General features: G+C 41.2%; 1 protein-coding gene across 3 annotated transcripts in view; it reads right to left on the reverse strand.

The window, feature by feature from the left end:
* Positions 1 to 16,372: 16,372 nt before the first annotated feature.
* Positions 16,373 to 25,362, reverse strand: part of LOC104936394 (uncharacterized) — a 73,513-nt gene continuing 64,523 nt past the window's right edge. For 2 of the 3 annotated variants that reach the window (XM_019261999.2, XM_019261997.2), the window contains one exon: positions 18,158 to 21,955. In XM_019261999.2, coding sequence (XP_019117544.1) covers positions 21,733 to 21,955 — 223 coding nt within the window. In that variant the 3' untranslated portion in view covers positions 18,158 to 21,732. Of the gene's footprint in view, positions 16,675 to 18,157; positions 21,956 to 25,362 lie in introns of those variants that run through there. The other variant, XM_019261998.2, reaches the window with a different exon arrangement.

Genomic DNA, 25,362 nt, shown 5'->3' on the forward strand with positions numbered 1-25,362 from the left:
TGTTTTCGTTACTCCTTTATACACAACTATGCTGCCAATAATTGGCATGGAGGTACATTTAAAGGGACTTTGTGAATTTACGATTGGACATGTTAATAATCAGTACTTGACACTGTTTGCTGTGCACATTGTTTCCGATATGATAGGCTCTTTAAATCAATAGAAATTCCAAGTAATAAGAGAATAACTAAATAATGCCTTCACTTAAAATTACCGTGCTCCCTCATTCCCTCCTTGACGCCTACATTACCCACAAAGCAACTTGACAGCTGACAGTTTGATAGGAGATCGGGGTGTCTAATTTAGCCAGGAGCCTCGAGCTTCAAGCAGAGACGAGGAGCAGGCTATTTTCAGACATGTAGTCTTTAGCCACAACTGACTCAAGTGATGTCACTTCTTACTGCTCGCACTGGAGACAAAAAGCTTCCTGCAACTTTTTTCACATACGCAGTAGTATGTAGTTTTACCACATGATTGGACACACTGTAGTTTCTGCTGCTCATGTGCACACAAATACTGACATGCAACTTTAATGTCCTCCTTCTTTATTCCAGTTCCACCAGAAAACTGGAATTTACACCCAAAGAAGAGGGAACGTCATGTTTGGACATTGTTGTAACAGCAGTGGTGCTCCCCCGGCCTGCGGCCACTGAGCAGATGTTAGCAGCTTCTGTTGAAGTTTGGCATTAGCATTAGCCTCTCTACCATCAACAGTTCAGTAGGGTTCAGTGTTTTTTTTTGTTTTTTTGTGACTCCTGTAACTTTTTGTTGATGGTTGAGTGATGTGAAAAAATAACTTCAGTTCAAGTCCAGATGAGCGGCTCAGCAGTACAAGCAGAAATAAGGAATTTATGAGTCTTTAAAGTTGGAGCCATTAAAGAGCACTAAATCAAGTTGCCAGTTGCCTGCAAAGGACTGTGTGATTTGGCATTATCTTTGCAATTACAAGGAAGGGAGTAGGATCTGCGTAAGATCTCTCTGTCTATGCCCTTTACACACACACACATGCAAAAGAGAGTGAGACAGACATGAGCACTCCAGGCACCGAAAATACACCTGAGGCATATCGTCTGTCTTTGATTTCACAGCTCTGCACTGCCTAAGTCCTAAATAAAATACCATAGTAATAAAATAAAAGAGGGTGGGGGTGGTGGAATGTGTTTGAGGGTGGGGGCATTTTGTGTTCACCTGAGTTGAATTATGTCTGTTAAACATTGATATTATTGCCCAAAGTGTCATTTTATATTGTAGAAGTAAATCAGATTCACAAACACCCCGAGACAAAAATGCAAAGCACGTAGCCTGAAAGTGTGTTTTTTTTTTTCCCCTGGTCAATGACCTATACATGTAATTATGGGACCAGTTCAAGCTGCTCCAAATATACCCTGAAGAATGTCCTGAACCATCACTTAATCGCCTCAGAACTGATGTTTTTTTTGTTTTGTTTTAAGGCATTACAGTTTGCTGTTTCTTCATATGTCACAAAGATTCAGAATCTGTGACCTGAACAGCCTGAGGGGAGCGACTTCACAGGCAGTTTCCTCGGGGACTAATGTGTTTTCAGAGCGGCGACCATCTTTTTCGCTGTTTAATGAGCTCAGTCATAAATAAATGCATGGCCTTAATTAGCCTGCGTGTGGCGGGGGCACTTGAATTAGTGTGGAGCTTTGGAGATAGAAGCTCCATGCCTGCCCGAGTTCTTCTGGAGATGGTGATCCGGGCGTGGGGAGGTGGCCTTTGAGCAGATGCTCTCACTCTCTCCTGGTTGAGGCTTCCATGATTCCCTCCTTTCATCTAAATCTATTAAGCTGCTTCTCACCGAGCTCTCCTTGGCCAGTGGAGGAGCTTATACTGGACAGTGGGCCAAACACTAATCTGTTTTTTTTAAGATGATTACATAAGAATAATGAAATTAGGCTAGAGTTTGAAGCAAACTTCCACTATTTTTGAAACAGATGTTCTATTTTTGTTGGAATAAAAACACTACAATGCAGCTATTACACAATCTGTCTGTTAAATACATTTATTGCCCTTCAAATTCCTTTTTGATCCACAACATTATATAGAAAACAGTTGTGGAATTTGGATAATAATACGATAATTGTATAAATTGCCAAAATTGTACAAAATAGCTTCCTATTTCCTGCAGAGAGCATCGGACTTTCTTTCTCCTGTTTCCTGCAATGCAATCAATACTATAATCAACAGTTTGTGGTAAAATGACCTGTGATGATGCAATGATGATTCATGTGATGTGATGATATATGGTATGATCTTATAAAGTAAGGAGCGTGTCAAAAAGATACACTGTTAGCTGTTTATTTTGTGATATACTGTAGTCGAGCTGAAGTGTCACGTACAAGCAAAGTTAGTGTGCTTTACAATGAAAGCAAAACAGAAACATAAGGGGGAATAATCTATATTGGTTCCTGAAGACAAACAAAAAGGGACGCAGTTATAATCCTCACCTAAAGCTAGTGTTAGCTGCCTGGCTGGCAGTGTTAAATAATGCTAACAACACAAACCGCCTTTTATTTCAGCCTACCTGAGGGACAAACAGCAACTTTCCCTCTTAAACTGACAAGTATATACTTGACTAAACACTGGGACATCTATAATCCTAACCACAAGCTAACAAGCTGCTAGCCAAACGTGCTAACAATAATAATATGCCAGCCACTTTATCCCACCTGAGGGACAACGTTAGCAACTTTTTCTTTTTAAGGTGATAAATATCTAGTGGCAAGTACAAAAGAGACTAAACATTTGGACTACTATACACTGCTCAGCTCACTGGCAGTTCATTCAGACCAGTGTCAGAGCACTGGGAGTTATCAGGTGTGTCAGTCTATTCAAAGCTCCTGAGCTAAATGATGCTTCTATGGTCTATGATGTAGGGCGAATTCTTAAATATGAAATACTGATTGTTTGTCTTCAACTAAAGATCTGGAAGTGAGATGAGTGTCTTTGCTAGGAGCAGATCAGGTGGGCAGAGAGCTGACATGAGAGACAGGAGTTTACAGTATGCAGGTGGTGACAGAAACATCACTGAAGTGGGCGAACGCCTGTTGGGGACGTGGTGACTAATTCCGCTCTCATATTGCATTCTAAGTTACAGTGCCGGGGGCTCCTCTGCTCTGACACTGGCTAAAACCTGAGCACACACACACACACACACACACACACACACACACACACACACACACTGATGACTAACCAGCCTTGCTCTGATGAAAGCAGAGCAGGGCCTATCATCTCTCTTGACCGCTGCTTCCGTTGTCCGCGACATTACTGCTCCCGCCCATGTAAACAGCTCGAGCACGGTACACTTTGCCATCTCGCCACACATCAACATTTGTCCGAAACAATTTGTGGAGAGTGGCCCTGGATCAGGATTGTAAAAATACATTAGGAACAGACATTAGGAATATTGCAGGGCCATATGTGTGGCAGACCACTGAGGTCACTTGACACTGAAGGTCACCTTTTTCAGTACAAATTATTAAGTGCTTCCCTTCTAATCAGATGAGACGTCCCACATACTGCCCATGCACACAGCAACCAGTTTATTTATAGGCTCCAAACTGAAATGACCAGTTGGTTTAATTTAATAGTGAGCAATAGGATTATACATGAAAACAAATTACCTAAGTGGGGGTACACGCTACCAAAATCTTTTAACAATGATGGAAACCACGGACATGATGTCTCCCAGTATTATTTCATTATTGGGTTTAGCCTCTGCATCTGTCAGCTAGGCCTGGCTTCTGGATGGGCCCAGCTTGTGTCCAGACTGACGCACAGCTGCTAGCAGCTCAGATAGACCCACGCCCCAGCCATCCCACACTCCGGGGTCATGAAGGGGAAGGGCAGCATCCCATCCCACCAGCATCCACAGACGCAGGACCGTTACCCAATTACAATTTCAATTTCATAGCCTGCTGCAGTCCAACGAAACGAGTCAGACGTGGAGGTTTCACATGTTTTCCATCCTGTATATCAGGAGAGATGTTTGTCCAACCAACAATGCATTTATCTGCACATCATGATGTGTGTTATTGTGTCTCCCACATGTTCCTGGTAGTGAGCAGAGCATCTCCTCTGACGTCCAACCTCTTTAAATGTGAGTAAGCACAGACAATATTTAATCTGATGGAGTACAAGGGGCCAACATCAGCGTACGGGCAGAAAGCTTAAAGGCGTTGTAGTAAACCATTCCTCTACTAAAAGAGTTGTGCTGGTGACAAGATTTTTTTTTATTATTATCAAGGAATGCAATTAGACTTCAGCCTTAATATCTCAGAGGCTGTCTCATTCTCAAACTACTCTGCTATGCTTGCCAACTGCAATCAGAAATAACTCTGTCCCTTCAACTTAATGAAAAACAAGTACTTGGCTATAAACTTGTAGTCATCCTCTATCCAATCACATTGTCTTGAGTAATTAAAATGATTAGCTTAATTAGCTTAATTAACTAAATTTGACTACAGGACATGGCCATATGGTGAAGAAAAACAAAGATGGGAGCTAATTAAAGTTAAAATAATGCAGGTTTTAATTAACTCAACCCTTAGGCATCAACATTTTCAAATTTATCCAAGCTGATAATTAAAAAGTCCTCTTGCCCAAGCAACATTTCTTCTCTGAGCTAATTAAATCTGGAAATAAATTAGCAACATGACGCTCCAAATATTAATTCCTGCTAGAAGATGACTTCACTTTCTAATGAAATTAATTAGCTGCACTGGACCCTCAATCAGATGCCAGGCGCTGTCCGTGAGCATAGACCTCATGTAATCTAGCACCGGGCTAAGGGCCCGAGGGCAGAAATTTACAATTGTAATGAACACTCTTTAACTGTGTGTCTCTCTTAATATACCAAATGAACATGTAGATCTATTTATGCCAAGGGCTTCCTCATTTATAAAGGAGCGGTAAGACCAGCTAGTTAAAACTTTCTTTTTTCAGAAAGAATGTGTAGCGCGAGCGAGCACATAACCGCATAGCTGCCAAAAGCAATGCCAAGACCAGCTTCAGCAGCCTGTAAGGTTCCACAGGCTGTGCCTGTGTGTGTGCCAGCCTATTACAGAAGACCCTCATGAATTCACCCCCCTACACTCACTTGGCAGCTTAAGGGGATGACACTGTGGACGGGGAAGATGCAGTAAAATGTATCCGCCTGCATTTTATAGTCCTTACTGTCCCCATTGCCTATGCATATAATTCACTGTATATACTGGGGCAGTGTTGTAAAACAAACTTCATTATGGACCATTATGGCTCTGTTTAAACACATGTCTGGAGTGTGAGGAGCAAAGGCATGACTTTATCTTATACTTGTATATTTAAGGACACCTTAAGACATAGACACAGTTTACTGCATCAGAGGAAGAAGCAGGTTACAACATATTCAAACAGATTTTAAGATTATGATTAAGAAGATAAGATCAAGATGAAATTTTAATGATCCCCATAGGGAACGTGCATAAAAATTAAATAATTACAGCTAAAGCCAAAAGTTATACTGTGCAGTGCCACCACAACGAGGCAGGTATCAAAAGTTCACAAAGGGACACAACTAATGCAGTGAAATCATTTAGAATGAGGATATAGGCATAATGTAAATGTACATACATAATTTATAAATATTTCCCATGATGCACGTTGCAAACTCAGGTAGATGTCTTCTGTTTGTCACACAGGCGAGATGATGTCAGTCAGATGCCTGTGCTTCTGCTAATATACAGCCAAACAAGTTGGAGTGAATGTGCACGACAATCATCAGCTGTACACACTTTGTTGTTAGCACGCTGCTTTATTTTCAATAATGAAGTCAGTCTCACGCTCAATGTCACTGATCAATATGATGCACTTTGTATTATTCAGAGCCTGCTAAGCACATCAGCAGGCTGACACAAACAAAAAGATGCAGAGCGAACAGTAGGTGGCTCTCTCCAGAGGCTGTACCACGTCCTCTCTCTCTCTCTCTCTCTCTCTCTCTCTCTCTCTCTCTCTCCCTCTGTCTCTGACGCTTGTTACAGCCCATCGGGGAAGTGCTGCATGAAGGGCAAACCTCCATTTTACTCTGGTGACAGAAGATGCTGCGGCCTTTGTGTCGTGCGTGTTCTCTCAAAACAGCTCGCGATGTCTTTAAAATTGAGATAATTGTGTTTACTGGGCGCAGAGCGGCTTTCAGTCTGTGCAGACAACAAACTACGAAGAGGAAAAAGCTGCTCTTTTGATTCTGTCAGTTTTTCAATAATTAATGCTCTCCTCTGGCAATTTTGATCTGATATGTAAATAGTATCTCATTTCATTATGCAGAGCATTGATGAATATGACAAAATTCCATGAGATGACAGTCCAGCTCGCACAGTTGTGGGCAAACATTACAATACACTAATGACCCAGGCCTTTAATGTCCTCCCATCTGAGACATTAGAGAATTTGAAATTAAAGGTACAGTTGGCTCACATGACAAAGTGGCCCTCATCTAAGTGAAATACCCACATCAGTCAGGATGCAGCCATGATGCGCCCGAGCTGAGCTTAAAGCTAGTTATAGCTCACATCAAAGGAATGTCATCATGCCCAACAGCTACCCTTGCCATTTGGATCCAACTGAATCTGATCCTTTAGTTACATTTTTCAAGCTATCTCTCCTCCAGCTTCCACACTTAAACACCATTAAAATGGAAAATATAGTATTTTCTGCATCAGCCCGGCCTTCGTTATTTCACAGATTCGTGCTTGTTATCTTGATCGCAGTAAACAAGCAGCATATACTCCTCTGAATTCTCAGCTCTAGTGTGCAGTTGTCTGACAAAATGGTCAAGAATGTAGACACAATTAGTACTTCAAAGAAATGTCTCGATATCAACGAGTTCCTGCTATGACCTTTAAAACAAAGGATTATAAACACTGGGATCATAGAAATGCACTGGCTGCTGCCATGAGGGTCCAACTCATTTATTTCAGGTGTTTTTCATATGTTCTGCTTTGAGGAATAATATATCTCAGTGCTCTAATCACGCTGTGCGCGCCCTCAGATATTAATAACACAGAAAAATACAAAGACGCATCAGAGATTGGGTCAAACACACACACAGCTTTGAGAAAAGATGAAGCATCTGATGGTGATTGTTAATGTGATGTTCAGAGAGCTACTTTCCTAATTATCCTGCTGTGGATTATATTATGAGAGAGATTCTTGCTCTTTTTTTCCTGTTTTTGACGCAGGCTCTCTTTAAACTAGTCGAACAGAGCATGACTGTGATTAACTTTAAAAGGTCATCTAAAATAGCTTTCAGGAACCAACGTGAAGAAACCTGGTTGAACGTTTCTAAATGATGTACTTGGGATGAAGACACTACACCAGTCTTGCCCAGCGACCCCCTAAAATACACTTTATGCTTTAATAACCCCTGACAGCATACAGAAGTCATTTTCAGACCTCCTGGCACATGTACCTGCAGAAAAAACAAGACGTCTTCCGACAATAATACATCAAGATTCCCTTAAATGAGTCTTAACATGTCTCCGACTGCACCTTTCGTGACCTACCTCAGACATGAGAGGTTAATCCATGACAGGGTTAAAAACTTATCTGGCCTTTCTGGTCACATAACATCCCAATTACTTTAACAATCTCGCAGTGAACTGGGGGGTGAGAGGGAATGAAAGAGATGGGAGAGAGGAAAAATACAATAGATAAAAGTCTGTCTCAGAGTAAAAGATAAGTTCTTATCTTAATCTAATGACTCCACAGCCTTAATTTGTCAGACCTGGCTTGCCTGGAAAGAAGGAGAAAAAAAAAGAGAGTTTCTTGTACACAGTGTTAATAAGGGACATCTCTCAAGTCTCGGTGTCTGCGAGCAGAAGAGAAAGGATCATCGGCAGAACATTCAGTGGCAACAACGAGATGTGCCTCATTCTGTGGATGTAGTTTTTTATTTCTGCTAACAGTTGCTAATTAGCACCTTATCACCCTCCAAGTAGCTCTATACTGCGGAGATGCCAAGCACGGAGTATTTATAACCCAGCTCCACTGACTGAGGAGATAAACAGCTCAGTGTGGGCCAATGGCCAGATCAAACATTTTGCTGGTGTTATGAAACTATTTTGCTGCATTATTCTACACAAAATGTGGAATTCATAGAGAAAACAATGAGAGCAATGTCACATGAACTCACTACTGCAAAGGCTAATGTATAAACACCGGTAGGTAAATAGCCTTAATTACAGTTAAAATCAGTTTATGAGTACACACACCTTCATAATATGTTTTTTTTTTTTTTCCCATGTTAGCGCCTTGCCAATGCTAAGACAGTACACTCATCTAATGCATGGATGGATTCCTTTGAAATCAAAACACTAAACCTGGCAGTGCCATTGACATGCTTTGCTAACGGAGCTACACGGGACCATACTGACGGAAATGACACGAAAAAAACAAAACAGAACGACAACAACATGCCTCTCAAGCTGCAATTTCTTGATGAGACAAAGAAAATAGAATGTGAGCATTGTGTGAGAGCAAATCTCAATAGATTAATTTGAAGTGTTCACTGAATTGTGATTCCTTTTAATTAATGATAGAATTAACTGCTTTGTTGATGCGTTCCTGGAGGAAATGAGCTGCTGGCAAATTTTGCAGCGAACAAAAGGAGGACACATCTCTCTTGACATTTATACAAGTCTAACTTTGCCAGTGTCAGGGTGTGACGGCTCATGTTGGGTGAAATTTATCTCCAAGGAATGTTTTCCTGCAGTGTTAGGAGACAATGATTCAAAAACCGCGACTGTGTGTGAAATCAATAAAGGCAGTGCTGCTAAAACTAACTGGGAACTAACTGTTTTCATGATCGCTGAAGGTGAAACATGTTACTGGGGTGTTGTCATTTTAAAACTGCATGCGTCAGCTGCCTACTGTTGTGAAAAAGCTTAAGAAATCACTAATCCTACCAACTTTTTCAAAACCTATTTAAAGGACAATTGTTTTTTTCATAGTTTTTGGTCGCCCTTCCTGTTGGTAAGGACCCATGTGTAGGATTTAGTGGCATCTAGTGGTATAGTTACTGATTACAACACAATACACTCACCCTCTTCTCCCTAATGTGAAGGAAAAACTGTAGTCACCACATTAAACGTGAAAAGCCGCATTTAGAGTCAGTGCTTAGTTTGTTTGATTTAGTCTACTGTAGAAACATCATGGCTGTTCAACATGGCGGACTCTTAGTGTCTGTAAATAGAAAAGTCTCATTCTAAGCTAACTAAAACAATAACTCGTTTTATTTTCACACAAAGCCTCCTGAATCGAGAGGTACCCATCTGCAGGCAAGATGGCCGACAAAGGCGGCACCATATATCCAATCCATACCGGAAGTCCAAAGTGGAAGTAGTTTGAAAATAAAACAAAAACAAAAACAAAATAAAAGCTTAAAAACACGCACGTTTAGACCACAGACTGTATAGTTTACACATAACACAATTCCGTGCATTTTATGCAGTTACATGTTTATCGTCACATATAATTGACTGGTTAATTGTCCCGCCTGCCGCCTATATCCAATCCATACCGGAAGTCTCAAGCGGAAGTCAGGTAATCGCCGAGCTAAAACCAAAATAAAAGCTTTGAAAACACGTACATTTACACCATGGACTGTATGCGTTACACAACATAATTCTGTGAAGTTACATGTTTATCATAACAGTATAATTGACTTACAGCATTAACGTTTCATGAATTTACCTTCAATATCAATGTTATGAATACAAATGTGAATTATGTTTGTGTGGTGATGGTATTCTCAACTTAAATAGATACTATCACATTAGTAGCCTATATGGTAAATATTAATTTATGTTCATGTTTAATCGATTTACAAACATTGATTCAATACCAACGTTATGAATACAAATGTGAATATTAATAGGACTGAAGAATAACTAAGATTAAATAAACTGAATTAAAATTCAAATTAAATAGAGAATTAATGAAACAGTCACAACAAATGTCATACTTACTACCATTAGTTTAATGTAAAAATTAATTCATTTATTTATTCATTTTCTACCCCTTATCCTGCAAGGGGGTTAGGGTGAGCTGAGCCTATCTCAGCTGACTTTGGGCAAGATATGGTAAATATTCATTTATGTAAATGTTTAATCGACTTACAATTAATGTTGACTGTAAATATTATTATTACAGTTATTAGGCTAACGTTGTAAGTCAATTATACTGTTGTGATAAACATGTAACTTCACAGAATTATGTTGTGTAACGCATACAGTCCATGGTGTAAACGTACGTGTTTTCAAAGCTTTTATTTTGGTTTTAGCTGGGCGATTACCTGACTTCCGCTTGAGACTTCCGGTATGGATTGGATATAGGCGATATAGTCAATTATATGTTACGATAAACATGTAACTGCATAAAATGCACAGAATTGTGTTATGTGTAAACTATACAGTCTGTGGTCTAAACGTGCGTGTTTTTAAGCTTTTATTTTGTTTTTTTGTTTTGTTTTATTTTCAAACTACTTCCGCTTCGGAATTCGGAATCCGGTATGGATTGGATATATGGCGCCGCCCTTGTCGGCCATCTTGCCTGCAGATGGGTACTCTTGCCTGAATCTGACACAGTGGACCTTTAATTTATAATTGATCCATGATCAGTTTTACAGACTGACGTGCTGGTTCCTCTTTGGCCTGACATATGTATGTGCATTACATTTGGATGATGATTAGCAACCTTTTAGATAAGCTCTCATTGAGTTGTACTTTCAAAAACATGGTCTGATAAGCCAAATAAATAAATACTTCAGCTGGAATGTATCAAATCAATTTCAAATCAATTTTATTTGTATAGCCCAAAGTCACAAAGTACATTTGCCTCAGAGGGCTTTACAATCTGTACAGGGAGTGACACCCTCTGTCCTTAGACCCTCGGTTCGAGTGAGGAAAAACTTGCCCACAAAAACCCTTTTAACAGGGAAAAAAATGTGGAAGAAACCTCAGGAAGAGCCACAGAGGAGGGATCCCTCTCCCAGGACGGACAGACGTGCAATGGATGTCACGTGTACAGGACAAATCAACACAAACATATTGTACAATGACTGATAAAATGACAATGAATTATAATGAATGATAAAAATGATTACAGTAATAGATATGGTAGTAATAATGACAGTAATAATATATGTAGTGGGCGTCGTGCAGGATCACAGCAGCAGCCACGATCCACGAGAACCTGCTGGACGACAGAGCACAGAAACTCCGGGGAAGTTTGGTTAGTAACATGCATTAATGAGACATGTCCACAGATGGAGAGATATGGAGAGATATGGAGAGATATAGAGATATAGATATATATATAGAGAGAGAGTGAGATATAGAGAAATATAGAGAGATATATATAGAGAGAGATGGATATAGAGAGAGAGAGAGAGAGAGAGAGAGAGAGAGAGAGAGAGAAAGATATAGAGAGATGGAGAGATAGAGAGAGAGAGAGAGAGAGAGAGAGAGAGAGAGTTTTCGGTAAGGGAGATGTGTGCATCTTCAACCAATACCGTGCCTGGCTAGGCATAACCCTCGGTGGGGTCCCCCGGCAGTGTAATCCTATGGCAGCATAACTAAGGGATGACCTGAGCCAGCCCTAACTATAGGCTTTATCAAAAAGGAAAGTCTTAAGTCTATTCTTAAAGGTGTTGACCGTGTCTGCCTCCCGAACCCAGAAAGGTAGTTTGTTCCACAGAAGAGGAGCCTGATAGCTGAAAGCTCTGGCTCCCAATCTACTTTTGGAAACTATAGGAACCACAAGGAACCCAGCGTCCTGAGAGCGCAGTGTTCTAGAGGGGTAATAAGGTATTATGAGCTCTTTTAGATAAGATGGTGCCTGACCATGAAGAGCTTTGTAAGTAAGGAGAAGAATTTTAAATTCTATTCTAGATTTAATAGGTAGCCAATGCAAGGAAGCCAAAATGGGAGAGATGTGATCTCTGATCTTGGTTCCTGTCAGAACACGTGCAGCAGCATTCTGAATTAACTGCAAAGTTCTAAGAGACTTATTGTAGGAAAGATTTGAATGTAAATGAATTCATTGTAAAAATTCCCAGTCTATTGGCACAAATGCTGTGCTCCAGCAGGGGGCACTGTCACTTTTAAGTGGCTTGAAGTCGATGAATTATATTAGTTAATAGTTGATAGTCTCACTTGATTTTCTGAAAGGTGACTAAACTGTTTAGAACCTGTGTTTCTTGACTAATCAGCCTATAACAATTTGGTTTGGTGAAATCTGTGAGCACAACATTATCATCACCAATTTCAATAAAATGTGAAAATTGTGATAAATTGTGATAAACCAGAATGATCTCTAAAGCTTCTATCAACTGACTTCAACTTAAAAGGACACAGGCAATTTGAAAAGGCTGTACTTTTACAAGTGAAAATGGCACTTCTCCTTCACACAAACACATATAGTGTTCTGTAGCTGTGTGAAGAGGGATTGATGTCACACTGAAAGGCTGTTAAGACCACCCCCTCCTCCAAATAACACTGTTCACTTAACTAAACACTGCTGTTGTAGAAAATGGCTTCAGCTGCTTTGCTGTGAGCGCATGTATGTCTGACATCCGACAGTCTTGACGTACTGAAAAAAAATCATGATTACAAGGCAACACTTAACACTACATGGACCTTTAAGAAAAGAATTACAAATGGCTATCTTTATATGCCACACCTGTTTGTGTGAAAAAACGTGTTTTATAACCGTACATAGAGAAATTGTATGGCGAGGTCGCTGAAATGAACAATCTGCTGGATTAAAAGCTCCTGACAACAAGCAAATTATCACAGCACTTCAACTGATTCCCTCATAGACGACATCACATACTGTAGAGGACTCTTTCACGGAGCAACTCCAGACTGAACACTGCAACAGCGTCAAGGTATGTTTGGAGTGGATTCCAGGTTTTAATGCATTTTCTTTTTTAACAGCATATTTTGTGATGATTTGGACATGGAGACAGAAAATCACTGAGATTCACAGCAACAGTGATATTGAAAGTGGAATTGAGTGAGTATTACAGGCTACATCCCTGTCCACATACTAAATTACTCTGCGTCCACGCCCAAACTCCATATAAATCCATCAAAAGCAACAGGGAGGACAAAAAAAGAAGACAGCACTGTATCTTTATCCAGTCATTCTAGGCGTTTAATGAACTGTTTGGAATGTGTCTCTCCACTAAGTTCAGATATGCATCCTTTAGTAAGAGCTGAATTCAAAGGGGTGTTTATTCAGTAGCAGCAGCATGTTCCTCAATCCTGCACCTCTGGGTATAATATGATAATACATGTCCAAATTAAAAAAACTTCAGTGTGGGATTTTAAAGACGAAAAACCATCCCTGGCTCCTCTGGGACCACGACTTCAAGATGGCTCACCTATCAGACTAAGAGAAGCACATGTTCACGCAAATGTCACCTTGTGTGAGTAGTGCTACCCCCACCGACCCTCCCAAAAACAAACAACAGCTGCATATTCTATTCGAGAGCAGGGCAACGGGGCATCCATACGAGCATAATATCACAGAGCAGGCCATTCCCTGCATAGGCCTGTCGAGCATGATGTACGTAGTGGACCGGTATCTTCCCTACCAGAGCTCAGATTGTTTTGATATTTTTATTAACATGTCCTCAATCATAAATCACCTCGGGGGAAGTGAGGCCGATCTCTCCTCTCTGCGCAGCATCAGATTACAGGTAGAAGACAAAGTTATCGGACACCTTGCCACGTGTCTTGCGTTTAAGCGACAACACTTCCTCCTGTGTTCGCGCATGAACGACTTAAATTCAGTTTACATTCGAACATTAGAATAGAGCGGAATACAATATACATAATATTATGTAAATGGACTTTTGGACGTAGTGGCCAGGATTCAAAGCAGCCTTCTATCCTTCATCTGTTTTTATCGAAGGTGGAGACAAAACCAGTTGGACAGGCACTTCTTGCAATGTCAGGATTTGATGTCATATCGCTTTAAATAACCTCAGAGGACATCATTTTGGTTATTGTGCATCTTGTGATGTTATCTCTCTAAAGGGACACATTAATGCATTGTTTAAGCACAATACTGTGTCCATTTGCATCACAATAAGACTCCACACTCTTCTTTTCCTTTTTTTTGACTTCTCAGCAGGCCAGCCGCTCACTGCCCCTGACTCGCTCTGCAGCCACACACATTTTCATGTCATACTAACTTGCCAGGGTGCGCAAAACTGTCAGACTCTCTTAAAGGCTCTGGATGCTATGCGTAATTCCTTTAACGCAAGGCCATGCAGATATCCTTATCATTGTTGTAATGGCGTACTCATGCCACCCTGCATCCTATGAACTCGCACGATGCAGCTGGTAATTCATTTAATTTATTCAACTCGACCTGCAGTGGATGAGAGCGAGCTCGTGTTGTGTTGACGGCCAGAATACATGGCCAGACACTCAGCAGCCTTCGTCCTTCAGAGGTGATCTCAGGGTCATATGTGATTCTATCACAGGCTAGAAAAACATCATTTATGACTTGTTATCTGCAGCCAGAGACTCTGATTTCATGAGGACAAAATGTGGGAACATTTGGGAGAGAGAAGAGTTGTCATCAAAACTGTATTGATCTATGAAAAGGTATGGAATTAATAAATCAGCCATTTTTAACTATGGTCTGTCAGGATCAGAGATTGCCTTTGTTTGCTTAATATGTAAACACCATCTGTATTTTCTTTAATCCTCCTCAACAGGTAGCCAACTCTAAAGCGGATCCCCTGTCACTCACAACCTAGGACATTTGGCACTCTGACACGCTGATTCAAATCTGTGTGTTGGTGCTTCAAAGCAAATATCTTGTTCACATGTGGTCTGAGGCGCCGCGGGTGTGTTCAACTGGATCTCAGTCAGCGCAGAGCAGGAGATTTATCTCTCCTGATGGATCTGGCCACTCATTATGAGGTGAACTCGTCTAATGAGCTCTGATTTCACAAAGGCCTTGGCTTGAGTTCAATCTAATATGATTGTGAGGGGATTAATAAGTGGAGTTGTGCGAGCGGGCTCAATGCAGAATTTAATTTCAAAAATGGAATGATTTAGGTTTTTCCATTCGACAATAGACGCTTTATATATAAACTTAATGTATATATGTTTGATTGCAACACACTATCACTGTCACAATGTAGGTGTAATGATGATCTGCTCATTATTACTGAATCAGATTTCAATTATATGCAAATGTTAATAACAGGTGCTTATTACTGCCTGAAAGGTGATGCCATTCTGAATTTTATACCTTCAAATGTAACACTGGTCGGAGTAAAGCAATGAGCAGCTGGTGGTCACTTCAGGTTATAATATCAAACCCTGTTTTGACAATATTCATGCATTGTTTCTTCATTACTAATTACTTCTCTATATAGTAATCTATTACTGTTTGTAATGGAGTCTGCCATTCCCTTGTGTGTGTAAAGTGTTACTGTTTGTAAGTTTCTCTCACTGATGTTGGCCTTACCCTGAAAACACACCGGGCTTTTTGGTCCGTCCTGCACGCGACAAACCCCACAGCGAGCGTTTCAGAAGCATTTAGCCCGCCAGACTTTGTTTACTTGCTCAGATTTGGTCACTGTCCTGGTGTATGTGCTTCTAAACATACTTCTACATGTGTAAATATGCTATGCAGTTAATTAGTTTAGTGTTTGTCTGTTTTTTATAACCAGCAGTTTGCACGTGGTATTTTATTTTGAAAATCCACCAGATTCTCTATGCTGTTTCTGTGTCTGGCTTCCTGCCAGCTCGAAGTGCTCTGTGTAAATTGACGTGGGCTGCTCACAGCGTCCATCAAAAACAGAATGCGGAGCTGAGCGGAGGCCTGCTTCTGGGACACTTCTGAACCAGACCCAGTTTAAAACATTGACTAGAATGGCCGTGTATCACTGCGGTGACTGCGAGGCACACGCAACGCGGCCCGCCCGCCCGGGGTCAGTGTTTAATGTTCTCTACTCTCCACACCGTTTTATATCATGTCAGAAATGAAATATAACTATGTTTTCACAACCATTTTTGCTTCTCTTACCTCAGATTGAGCCTTTTATATCTAAAGATGTGGTGGGTGCTCTTCCAGACTCCACCATCTTGAACCGCCATGTTTCTACAGTTACGCAGAACAAGGACAAACTAAATACTGACAGAGCCTTTTCAACTTTCTATGGGTTTTGCAGACACCACAGTTTCTCCTTCATGCTAATAAGGAGTGGATGGCATGAGGGGGTTGCAGTCTAACTACACGGTTACACTAGATTCTCCACAGTGGTCCTTTAAGTTAAGGTTAACAACATTTTCTACAGCTAGTGCACATTACTGTGGGACAAAAACATAGTGTGGCTTTGTTATGCAGTCAGAAAGTGAAGGGTAACATAATAACTTCTTATTTTTGTCAGTGACTCTGTTGGCTACTTGTTCAGTTTATTTGTTGTTTAGTCTCAGATACGTCAGAATGGAAGGTGACCTCTTCAGACGGCCTTACTTACATTAACAATGAGGCAGATCACTCGTGGTGTGAAAGGCGCCATCGGTTTGGTTTAAGGCCACACTAATGTACTGTTTCAGTTTGCCGTTCTCGTCTCATCTTCATTTCCTGCAACAGCAGGCAGCTGTTTTCAGTGAAAAGGGTCTGATGAAGTGAGTGTGATACTGGCTCAGCAACAAACAGCACAAGGTTAATATTAGCAAATAGCTGGGGAACACAGAGGAACGTTAAGCTGCTAAAGAGACAGATTTCTCTCAGGAGCTGAGAGAACAGAACTAAAATAAGTATAGGACTTTATCAGACAGACACATATATACATATTTACATAATTAATGAATGATTTAATTGCTGTGTATTGATTGACTAAGCGATTAATTGACTACTTGTTTCAGTACTAGTGTGTTCTCATGCTGTGCTGTACAGCATTGGCTTCTATTGTCTGCCTGCTGCATTGTCATATGATCTGCGTGTTTTGAACAGTGATGAACAGTGCCAATACTGAATGAGAACATAATGTGATAATATGTTGATGGTGGTGACATGTTCATATCATGGGCAGCTGTAGCTCAGGTGATTGGCCATTAATCATAGGCCTGCCCAATCCCCGGCTCTCCTTGTCCACATTTGTGTCCTTGAGCTGTTCCCGAGGTGTGAGCATGGGAAAACAAAAAAAGGGAAAAGGATAAAAGATTTGTGAAGAACTGTATAGTCACATCTGACACCTGGAAACAGTTTAGTTGCTGCAGGAAGTTGAGGACAGAAGAGGACACGATGTTTGCCAGGATTCAGAGAAGCATTTGTCTTTCAGGATTGTTGAGTAACCTTTCGGTCTGCCATTTGCGGCGATGCCCTGTCGGTGGGTATAGATGTAAGAGAGCCCATTGGAGGGGTGCCCTCCCCACATGCCCACCTGCCTCTCTTACCGCAGTCTGCTGTACCATGTGGAGCCCCAGATGTAGCCGGCAGAATAATCCACACTCATACACTCATGAAAGTGTCCATCTGGCCCCACACGCACGCATTAAGCCCCCGGAACCATACAGGCATGGGGACACTGGGAAGCTTCTGCAGTCCTGTTGTTGTGGCATTTACCAGATACAGCAGTCTGAGATACTGCTGCACGCCTTCTATTCTGTCCATAGAAAGGCCCGAGCTGAGGTGGTGCACATCCGAGAGTCACTTGGCTGTGACCGAGAGGTGAAATGGAGAGGGACTGAGCAGGATAAGCCCAGACAGCTCACTGCTAGCAGAGCAGAGTGAGGAGGATCTTTTTACATTAGCTGTGCCTCAGGCACATGCAGATAACGGCAAAGCTCCTGCCTGGCAGGGGAGGCAGCAACATTACAGCCCTGCATCACAGCTGGCAGTGTTTATCCAATCAAACCATAAAAGACTTCTTTTATTTCAAGAAAAATATCTTTTGTATTTTCCTTTGACTGAATGGAGATAGTCCTGGAAGTGCTACAATGTAAACATCAGATCGAGGCCGGCCTCAGCTTTTATGTGATGTGATGTGAACATTTTTTGAAAAATATTATATTATAACAAATTTACAGTAACATGACAATCAATGATTCCATATGATAATAAGTACATTTATAGAGGAGCATTTATTTACAGTACATTTAGAACTCCTGTAAACAGTTATATAATATCCTCTGTGGTTCTGTAGGAACAATGTCCCGTTTGGGAAAATAACAGATTATGTCATCAGGGTTATTTCGGTGATGTCATCTGTATTGTCTTGGCTTGGGTTTGTAGACTACAAATTAATAACAGATAGCCTGCAGCATAAACTCAGGATATAACATTTACAGAGCAACATCTTGGTCAGAATAAGGATTAGGATAGGGTTGTTAGACATGCTGGCCCCCACATACAATGAACTTAAAACAATATAGTAAGTGTCATAATGATGATGTTGGATACTTCATGGTCGTTGCGAGGACATTTGTTGCCACAGTGTGTACAAAGCCTCACGTGAACACATAAATACAGCTACATTAAACACCACAACATATTCACAAAAATAAACATCCAATACAGTATACATGTTTCCATCTATGTCCCATATTCCATAAAACATGATGTCACAACTTAAGAGAATTACATTTGAAAATGGTGAAAGGAAATTATGTCATATTAAACACTATTAAGACTGAGAACTGAAAATGATTTACTCCGATTGAAAACAAACCTGTATATTTGTGATCTGTTCTTAAATATCACTGTCTTCAGCAAATGTGGCAACATGATATATATGTGAGAAATGACCAAATACTTAAATCTTAAAGCATAACACTAAATACTTATGTGTGGCCTGGTCCTTTTTTGATTTGCTGTCTGTCAAATTATTCCTAAACCTGCAGCTCAGATGACCAAACCATGCAGTCAAGTGAAATGTGTAATGTCAGGCTTTGTAAACAATGTCTAACACTGACTGACCTTAAATCTGTTAAATAAGATGAAGCATTGTGTGCATTGTGTGCATTTCGACAAAGCTTGTATTTTCACCGTATATATTCAAGTACAACATGTTTTACAACAAGCTGGCTGTCACAAACACAGGCTCTGCTGTGAAATCCTGCTTGGCACAAATGATCATTTCCTTTATCTTATCAGTGTTGATCTCCAAACTGGTTCTTTTGCACCATGCCTGAGGAGTGTGTGTTTGGATAGAAGGTGGCTACTGGTCCAAAGTCATTCAGCGTTATACTTGCTTTTGTTGTTTTTTACAGGTTTAATGATTGAGAGTTTTGATTTAGTCACTGTGCGTGTGTTGAACAAGTACTGCAATAACCTTGTAAAGACTCTTTTTAATTGGGGGGGGGGCACAGTCTGCAAGGACATGTCCGGGCTAGTGGCCTTTTTTTGGCTCCAGTTTGGAAAAACTAGCAGCTCTACCTCTTTCAACACTGCATGTAATGTTAAGGGTTTGCTGCTGCAGTCTGTCACGTTCTCTGCTGTCATCCACACACCGTTAAATCTACTGTAATAAACATTTAGCTCATTAGCAGAGGACTGACTGTTACTGACAGAGCATTCTTCCTTCTATCTAGCCCTCCCCATTAGCACATTTAAGCCTTCTCGTGCTTGTCTTATGCTATCCGTTGGAAATTTAATTATCACAGTTTTTATCCTGCACGCATTATCCTCACGGTACTTAATGTCAAAACTTCGTGTCACCACCACACTTGTACTGCTCTGGTGACAGCTTTCACTTGGTTCATGAGTGCATTATACAAAAGGAAAAAGGTAAACAACAATGTGGTCTGATCTCCTGAGGGTAAACAGCCTTATAGGCATCTGAGATGTTCCCAAAGCAAAGATCAAGAGTAAAGTGAGTGGAGTGTTGATAAATACTCTAATAAATCACATGTATTAAAGCATCCAGGAATAAAACAGGTTGATCTGCAGAGTGAAAGCGTAAATTTCCACTAGCCTCTCTGCTGCAGTGTTATTATTTGGACCAGGCACGTAAGTCAGAATAAGAGTGATTCATCCAAGCTCTGTGGCAAAACAGAAAGGTCTAAAAGAGACGGTTAAAATTTAGGCCCGGGGGTGCACGCTCGCTTGCGTATGCAGAACTGTTATTCTCAGTTATTGTCCACAAACATACACAACCTGCCTCCTACCAATGTAGCCGATCTATGTTCATCTCTGTCTGCCTGAAAGATTCTGAGTTTATCTTTCAGTCACGTCTCTGTAAGACAGGTAAGACTACTCTTCCTAAATTCCCTGTCATATTCAACTCTGGCCATGAGTTCAACCAGCTTGTTGCTTACAGAGCGCACATTAGATGTGATGATGACAGGGAGAGAAATAGCAGCCGCCTCTTCAGAACTAGTCTCTCCAGTTTCCTTCCTCTCTTTGGCCGTCCTTGGAGAAAACTTTTAAAGAAACAACGGGTGTTGGTCAAATGGAAATAAAATCCACCTTTCAGTCATGCTGACTTGTCCAATAACAGTTTTCAGGCAGCAGGAATGCCATAGGGCAAAAATAATTCACTGTTGCGCTAAATTCATTGTGATTCTGTGTTAGGAGCACAAACTCAGACAATAAACAAGTGAACACAGGGTCAGCAGCAGAGCTGTGCCCCCGGAATTAATATAACATCATCATCTTGTTAGGGGATTAGCCAAGAATATGAACATATAGAATAATGCCAGCCTTATCCTTACACCAATATTCTAGTTTCCTAAACTTTAAGGAATATTTTGACTATTTGCAATTATCCATACATAGAACACAGAAAAGGTAGCAGACAGACTTTGTTACCATTTGGCTGAGCCAGGGTAGTTTTTCCTTGTGCCAGTCTTTGTGCTAAGCTAAGCTAACCAGCTGATAGATGTGCATCAGTTTTCAGTTTTATCATCCGACCTGCAGATGAATACATTTCCCAAAATGCTGAACTTCTGCTTAACCCTTCAACTGTACTTCACTGTCACGCATAGCTACTGCAGGAGCATATACCTGAAAACCATCAGTCAATGTCTTCTGGCTATGTCCAGTGTGTACACTGTGTCCACCACACCACAGTACAGAAGATCTAAAGCTCTTTTATATATATATATATATATATATGAACATAATTTATAGATGTGTGTTTAATGTGATGGTAACACAAGGGCACTTCCTCCATCTGTATGATAATGCTTTATGTTTAAAGAACAACAACAGTGTCTCACAGGGTAGCTTTACTCTCCTTTGTGAAGCAGCAGCAGGGCAGACGCTGCTCTCGCCCCCGTCATCGTCACCACTTCACAGGCTATTCAATTAGCAGAAGAAGCATGGGAGATGGAGCCATAATGGAGCTGATGAGATGCACAAGGACAGGTGACACTAATCAGAGCGGCGCCCCATTGTCTCTGTGTGGACATCATTAAGGGAAGAGAGTGATTTCAGGCCTTTTTTTCTCTCTCTCTGAGCCTGAACACACTCATGCAAGCTGCGTGCATTCTCTTTCTTACAATCAATTTGCAATATGTGAGAATATATCGTCTGAATACAGCGAGTGTGTACGGGCTTTGACATAGAGGAAAAGGAGAATATTTGACATGTTGAAAATAGGTTGCCACGCTGATAGACTGCTGTGATATCTTGAATGGCTGTTAGAAACATCTAATACCTAAAGGATTTACTCTCACCCTGTATTCTGTTAGCAGTTCAGAAAAGGGTGAAAAATCCACTCTTCAACACATCCACTTTGCTTTCGTCCACTTGACTGGGTGAGGCCGCTGACGGAGCATGACCTGCCGCTGCTGAAGCAGCTTCAGGGCGGTCCCAGAGGCCCGGGCTTGCTCCGTCCTCTTCGGGGTCTCTGGCCTGGATTGTGAAGGAGCTCTGCTCAGCCTGCCGGTAACGACTGCTGAAGAAGCTGGACACACACCTGAAAAAACGTACAAGGATTAGGAGAGGACAGACTCAGGGACTCAGCGTCTGACTGCTTTATTCCACATTGTTCTGTCAACCAAGTCCAATTGGCTGTATTCACACTTTGACTCATGCCAAATAAGTTTGTTAGTAATATAACATAATCCTAGTCTCACTGTTAAGTCCCTCTCCTGCTATTAACAGAGTCTTTAGGGTATGTAAGAAAGTGGCTGAATCCAGGGTGCTGCTTGGCCTCCAGTCAGCCCATCTCTCCAAATATAAAATGTTGCAACTTCAGTGACTAAACCATGAAGCAATGTCTCACTTCTGTATGTAAAGAGAACCTACAACAATGCAGTGACATTAGTTTTATTCTACCTGACCAACCTGCTGTAGAACTCTGACATAACAGCAAGAGTCTAAATGACAGAAATGTAGTCACCTGTGAGGACTGTTTATATGTATAGCTGTATGTGCTGACAGCTGTGTGAACATGGCTACCTCTGCAGATATCTAATAGCTATGCACCAGTGAAAGATGCAAGATCTATCCAGAGCCAGTGTTTAGTTTGTCCGTTCTGGGCTACTGTAGAAACATGGTGGTTCAACATGGCTGTCTCCATGAAAGCGGACCTGCATCTATTATACACAAAATCTGCCCCACAAATCTGACATGATGAACTAAGGCTGTTCTGAGCTATATTTTTATGTATAGAGTTTGATGAAAGAACAAAGTTAAATGTAAAGGTGTTGCTTGTAGCGAAGGACCCACGGGGAAATATCACCACAGCAGCTCCCTACAGAGTGTTTTACTGTCTTCTAACGTCATGCTTATGTAAATTAGTCGTATATGAATGTATTCTTAGGGCAAGGTTGTTACAGTAAATTACTGTCTGCTGATTGGCCAAGAGGTTACAAGTACCTCCACCTGGTCACGCTGTGGGCAATGTGAATGAATTTTGTTCAGAAACACCGTACACACTCCGACCACGAACAAATATGAAGATGAAACTGTTGCATGTTTTAGAGCTACCGTGTATTCTGTCATGTTGGCGCATACTAACTATCACAGCAATGAGTTATGATGAGGTTCATGTGACTGATGTGAGAGCTAATCATGATAGCTTGACTCCAAGGTGGTTGGACAGCCTTGTACCGTATCATTTCCTACAATCAGTGGCCACTTAATATCAGACGCACACCTTCTAGTACTGCCTGGCAACGTGATGGAGGACCCGAGGAATCAAGACTGATGCTAATTATTTCCACCTGTGCTTTACTTTAAAAGTTATTAATAGATTTGAACTTAACTCAACTCTTTTAGAAACTGTTTGGCACAAAGTAACACACTGGACAGCAAACAAAAAATCCCTCTTCCCAGCAGATTGACTGAACGCATAACCTCAGTCCACATAGCAATTGGCTGCTGAGGCAAATCAATGCCTCAGATCAGAATTGAAGCATTCTGCTTGTTTACAACATCTATCATTTGTTCTTATCAAGTGTGATCAGAGCAATTTTCCCTCCCTTAATATAGGTTTGATGGGACAAAGAAAAGCTCAATTCTCAGAGAATTGGAAAACACATTTCTTGTGCTTCGTGGTAACTAAACTGTCAGCAGATAAGAGAGTCCATAGTATCAACTCCCGGGTAATTCATCTCACAATTGTGCTGTTGTGTTTTCCTTTGGAACAGCTTTGAAATATGGTTTGAGGCCTTTGCTCAAATGACACACCAAATGCTTCAACCAAATGCTCACACAAAGGAAACATGTAAAGCAGAATGCAAATAGTTTAAGCACTGTGCTCTCTGTGGGCTTAAATGTATTCTATGTGTGGCGGCTACATTAAAAAAGCACATTTGTACCCTCGTGTACACTCAGATCTGCAGAAGGGCGATGAGCTTCTTGTCCTCGGGCAGATCTGCAAACCGCTGTAGACAGTAGCGTGAGGTGAGAGAGCAGTGTAGGCCACTTTGTATCATGTCAGCGCTAGCGGTTAGACGCCATCGCCACGGTGTCCCTTGTCACCAATCACATCCTTTTAAACCACCCAGGGAGCTCGAGACCCCCCCCCCCCCCAACACACACACATACACACACACACACACTCCCTTATCTGTCAATGCTGCTTAAATAATGTAATTAATGACTTAATTAACATTTCCATAATCTATTTTAATAAATCTAACACGGCATAATGAGAGTTTCTAACCTCCAGGCAATGGCATATAAAAATTCACAGTGCAGAGCTGCATGGTCAGGGCACTGTCTCAGCCCCCCAACTCTCATCATGACAGTAAAGGAAGGAGAGGGTGCATATTGTGTGACAGCCCTCTGAAAGGCAGTTCAAGCCTGACAAATGTCATGTGACTTTGTGAATGTGTCCGACGACGGACCTGCAGCATGACAACGACGGCGAAAAAAAACTTGATTTTGGAGGCTGAAAATGTCGAAATCAAATCAAATCAAATCAATTTTATTTGTATAGCCCAAAGTCACAAAGTACATTTGCCTCAGAGGGCTTTACAATCTGTACAGGGAGTGACACCCTCTGTCCTTAGACCCTCAGTTCGAGTGAGGAAAAACTTGCCCACAAAAACCCTTTTAACAGGGAAAAAATGTGGAAGAAACCTCAGGAAGAGCCACAGAGGAGGGATCCCTCTCCCAGGACGGACAGACGTGCAATGGATGTCACGTGTACAAGACAAATCAACACAAACATATTGTACAATGACTGATAAAATGACAATGAATTATAATGAATGATAAAAATGATTACAGTAATAGATATGGTAGTTGAGAGTTGAGAGTATGGTAGGAGAGTTTTCGGTAAGGGAGATGTGTGCATCTTCAACCAATACCGTGCCTGGCTAGGCATAACCCTCGGTGGGGTCCCCCGGCAGTCTAATCCTATGGCAACATAACTAAGGGATGACCTGAGCCAGCCCTAACTATAGGCATTATCAAAAAGGAAAGTCTTAAGTCTATTCTTAAAGGTGTTGACCGTGTCTGCCTCCCGAACCCAGAAAGGTAGTTTGTTCCACAGATGAGGGGCCTGATAGCTGAAAGCTCAGGCTCCCAATCTACTTTTGGAGACTATAGGAACCACAAGGAACCCAGCGTCCTGAGAGTGCAGTGTTCTAGAGGGGTAGTAAGGTATTATGAGCTCTTTTAGATAAGATGGTGCCTGACCATGAAGAGCTTTGTAAGTAAGGAGAAGAATTTTAAATTCTATTCTAGATTTAATAGGTAGCCAATGCAAGGAAGCCAAAATGGGAGAGATGTGATCTCTGATCTTGGTTCCTGTCAGAACACGTGCAGCAGCATTCTGAATTAACTGCAAAGTCCTAAGAGACTTATTAGAGCAGCCTGATAACAAAGAGTTACAGTAGTCCAGCCTTGAAGTAACAAATGCGTGGACTA

The sequence above is a fragment of the Larimichthys crocea genome, chromosome XVII (genome assembly GCF_000972845.2).
Source record: "Larimichthys crocea isolate SSNF chromosome XVII, L_crocea_2.0, whole genome shotgun sequence".
Classification (NCBI taxonomy): domain Eukaryota; kingdom Metazoa; phylum Chordata; class Actinopteri; family Sciaenidae; genus Larimichthys; species Larimichthys crocea.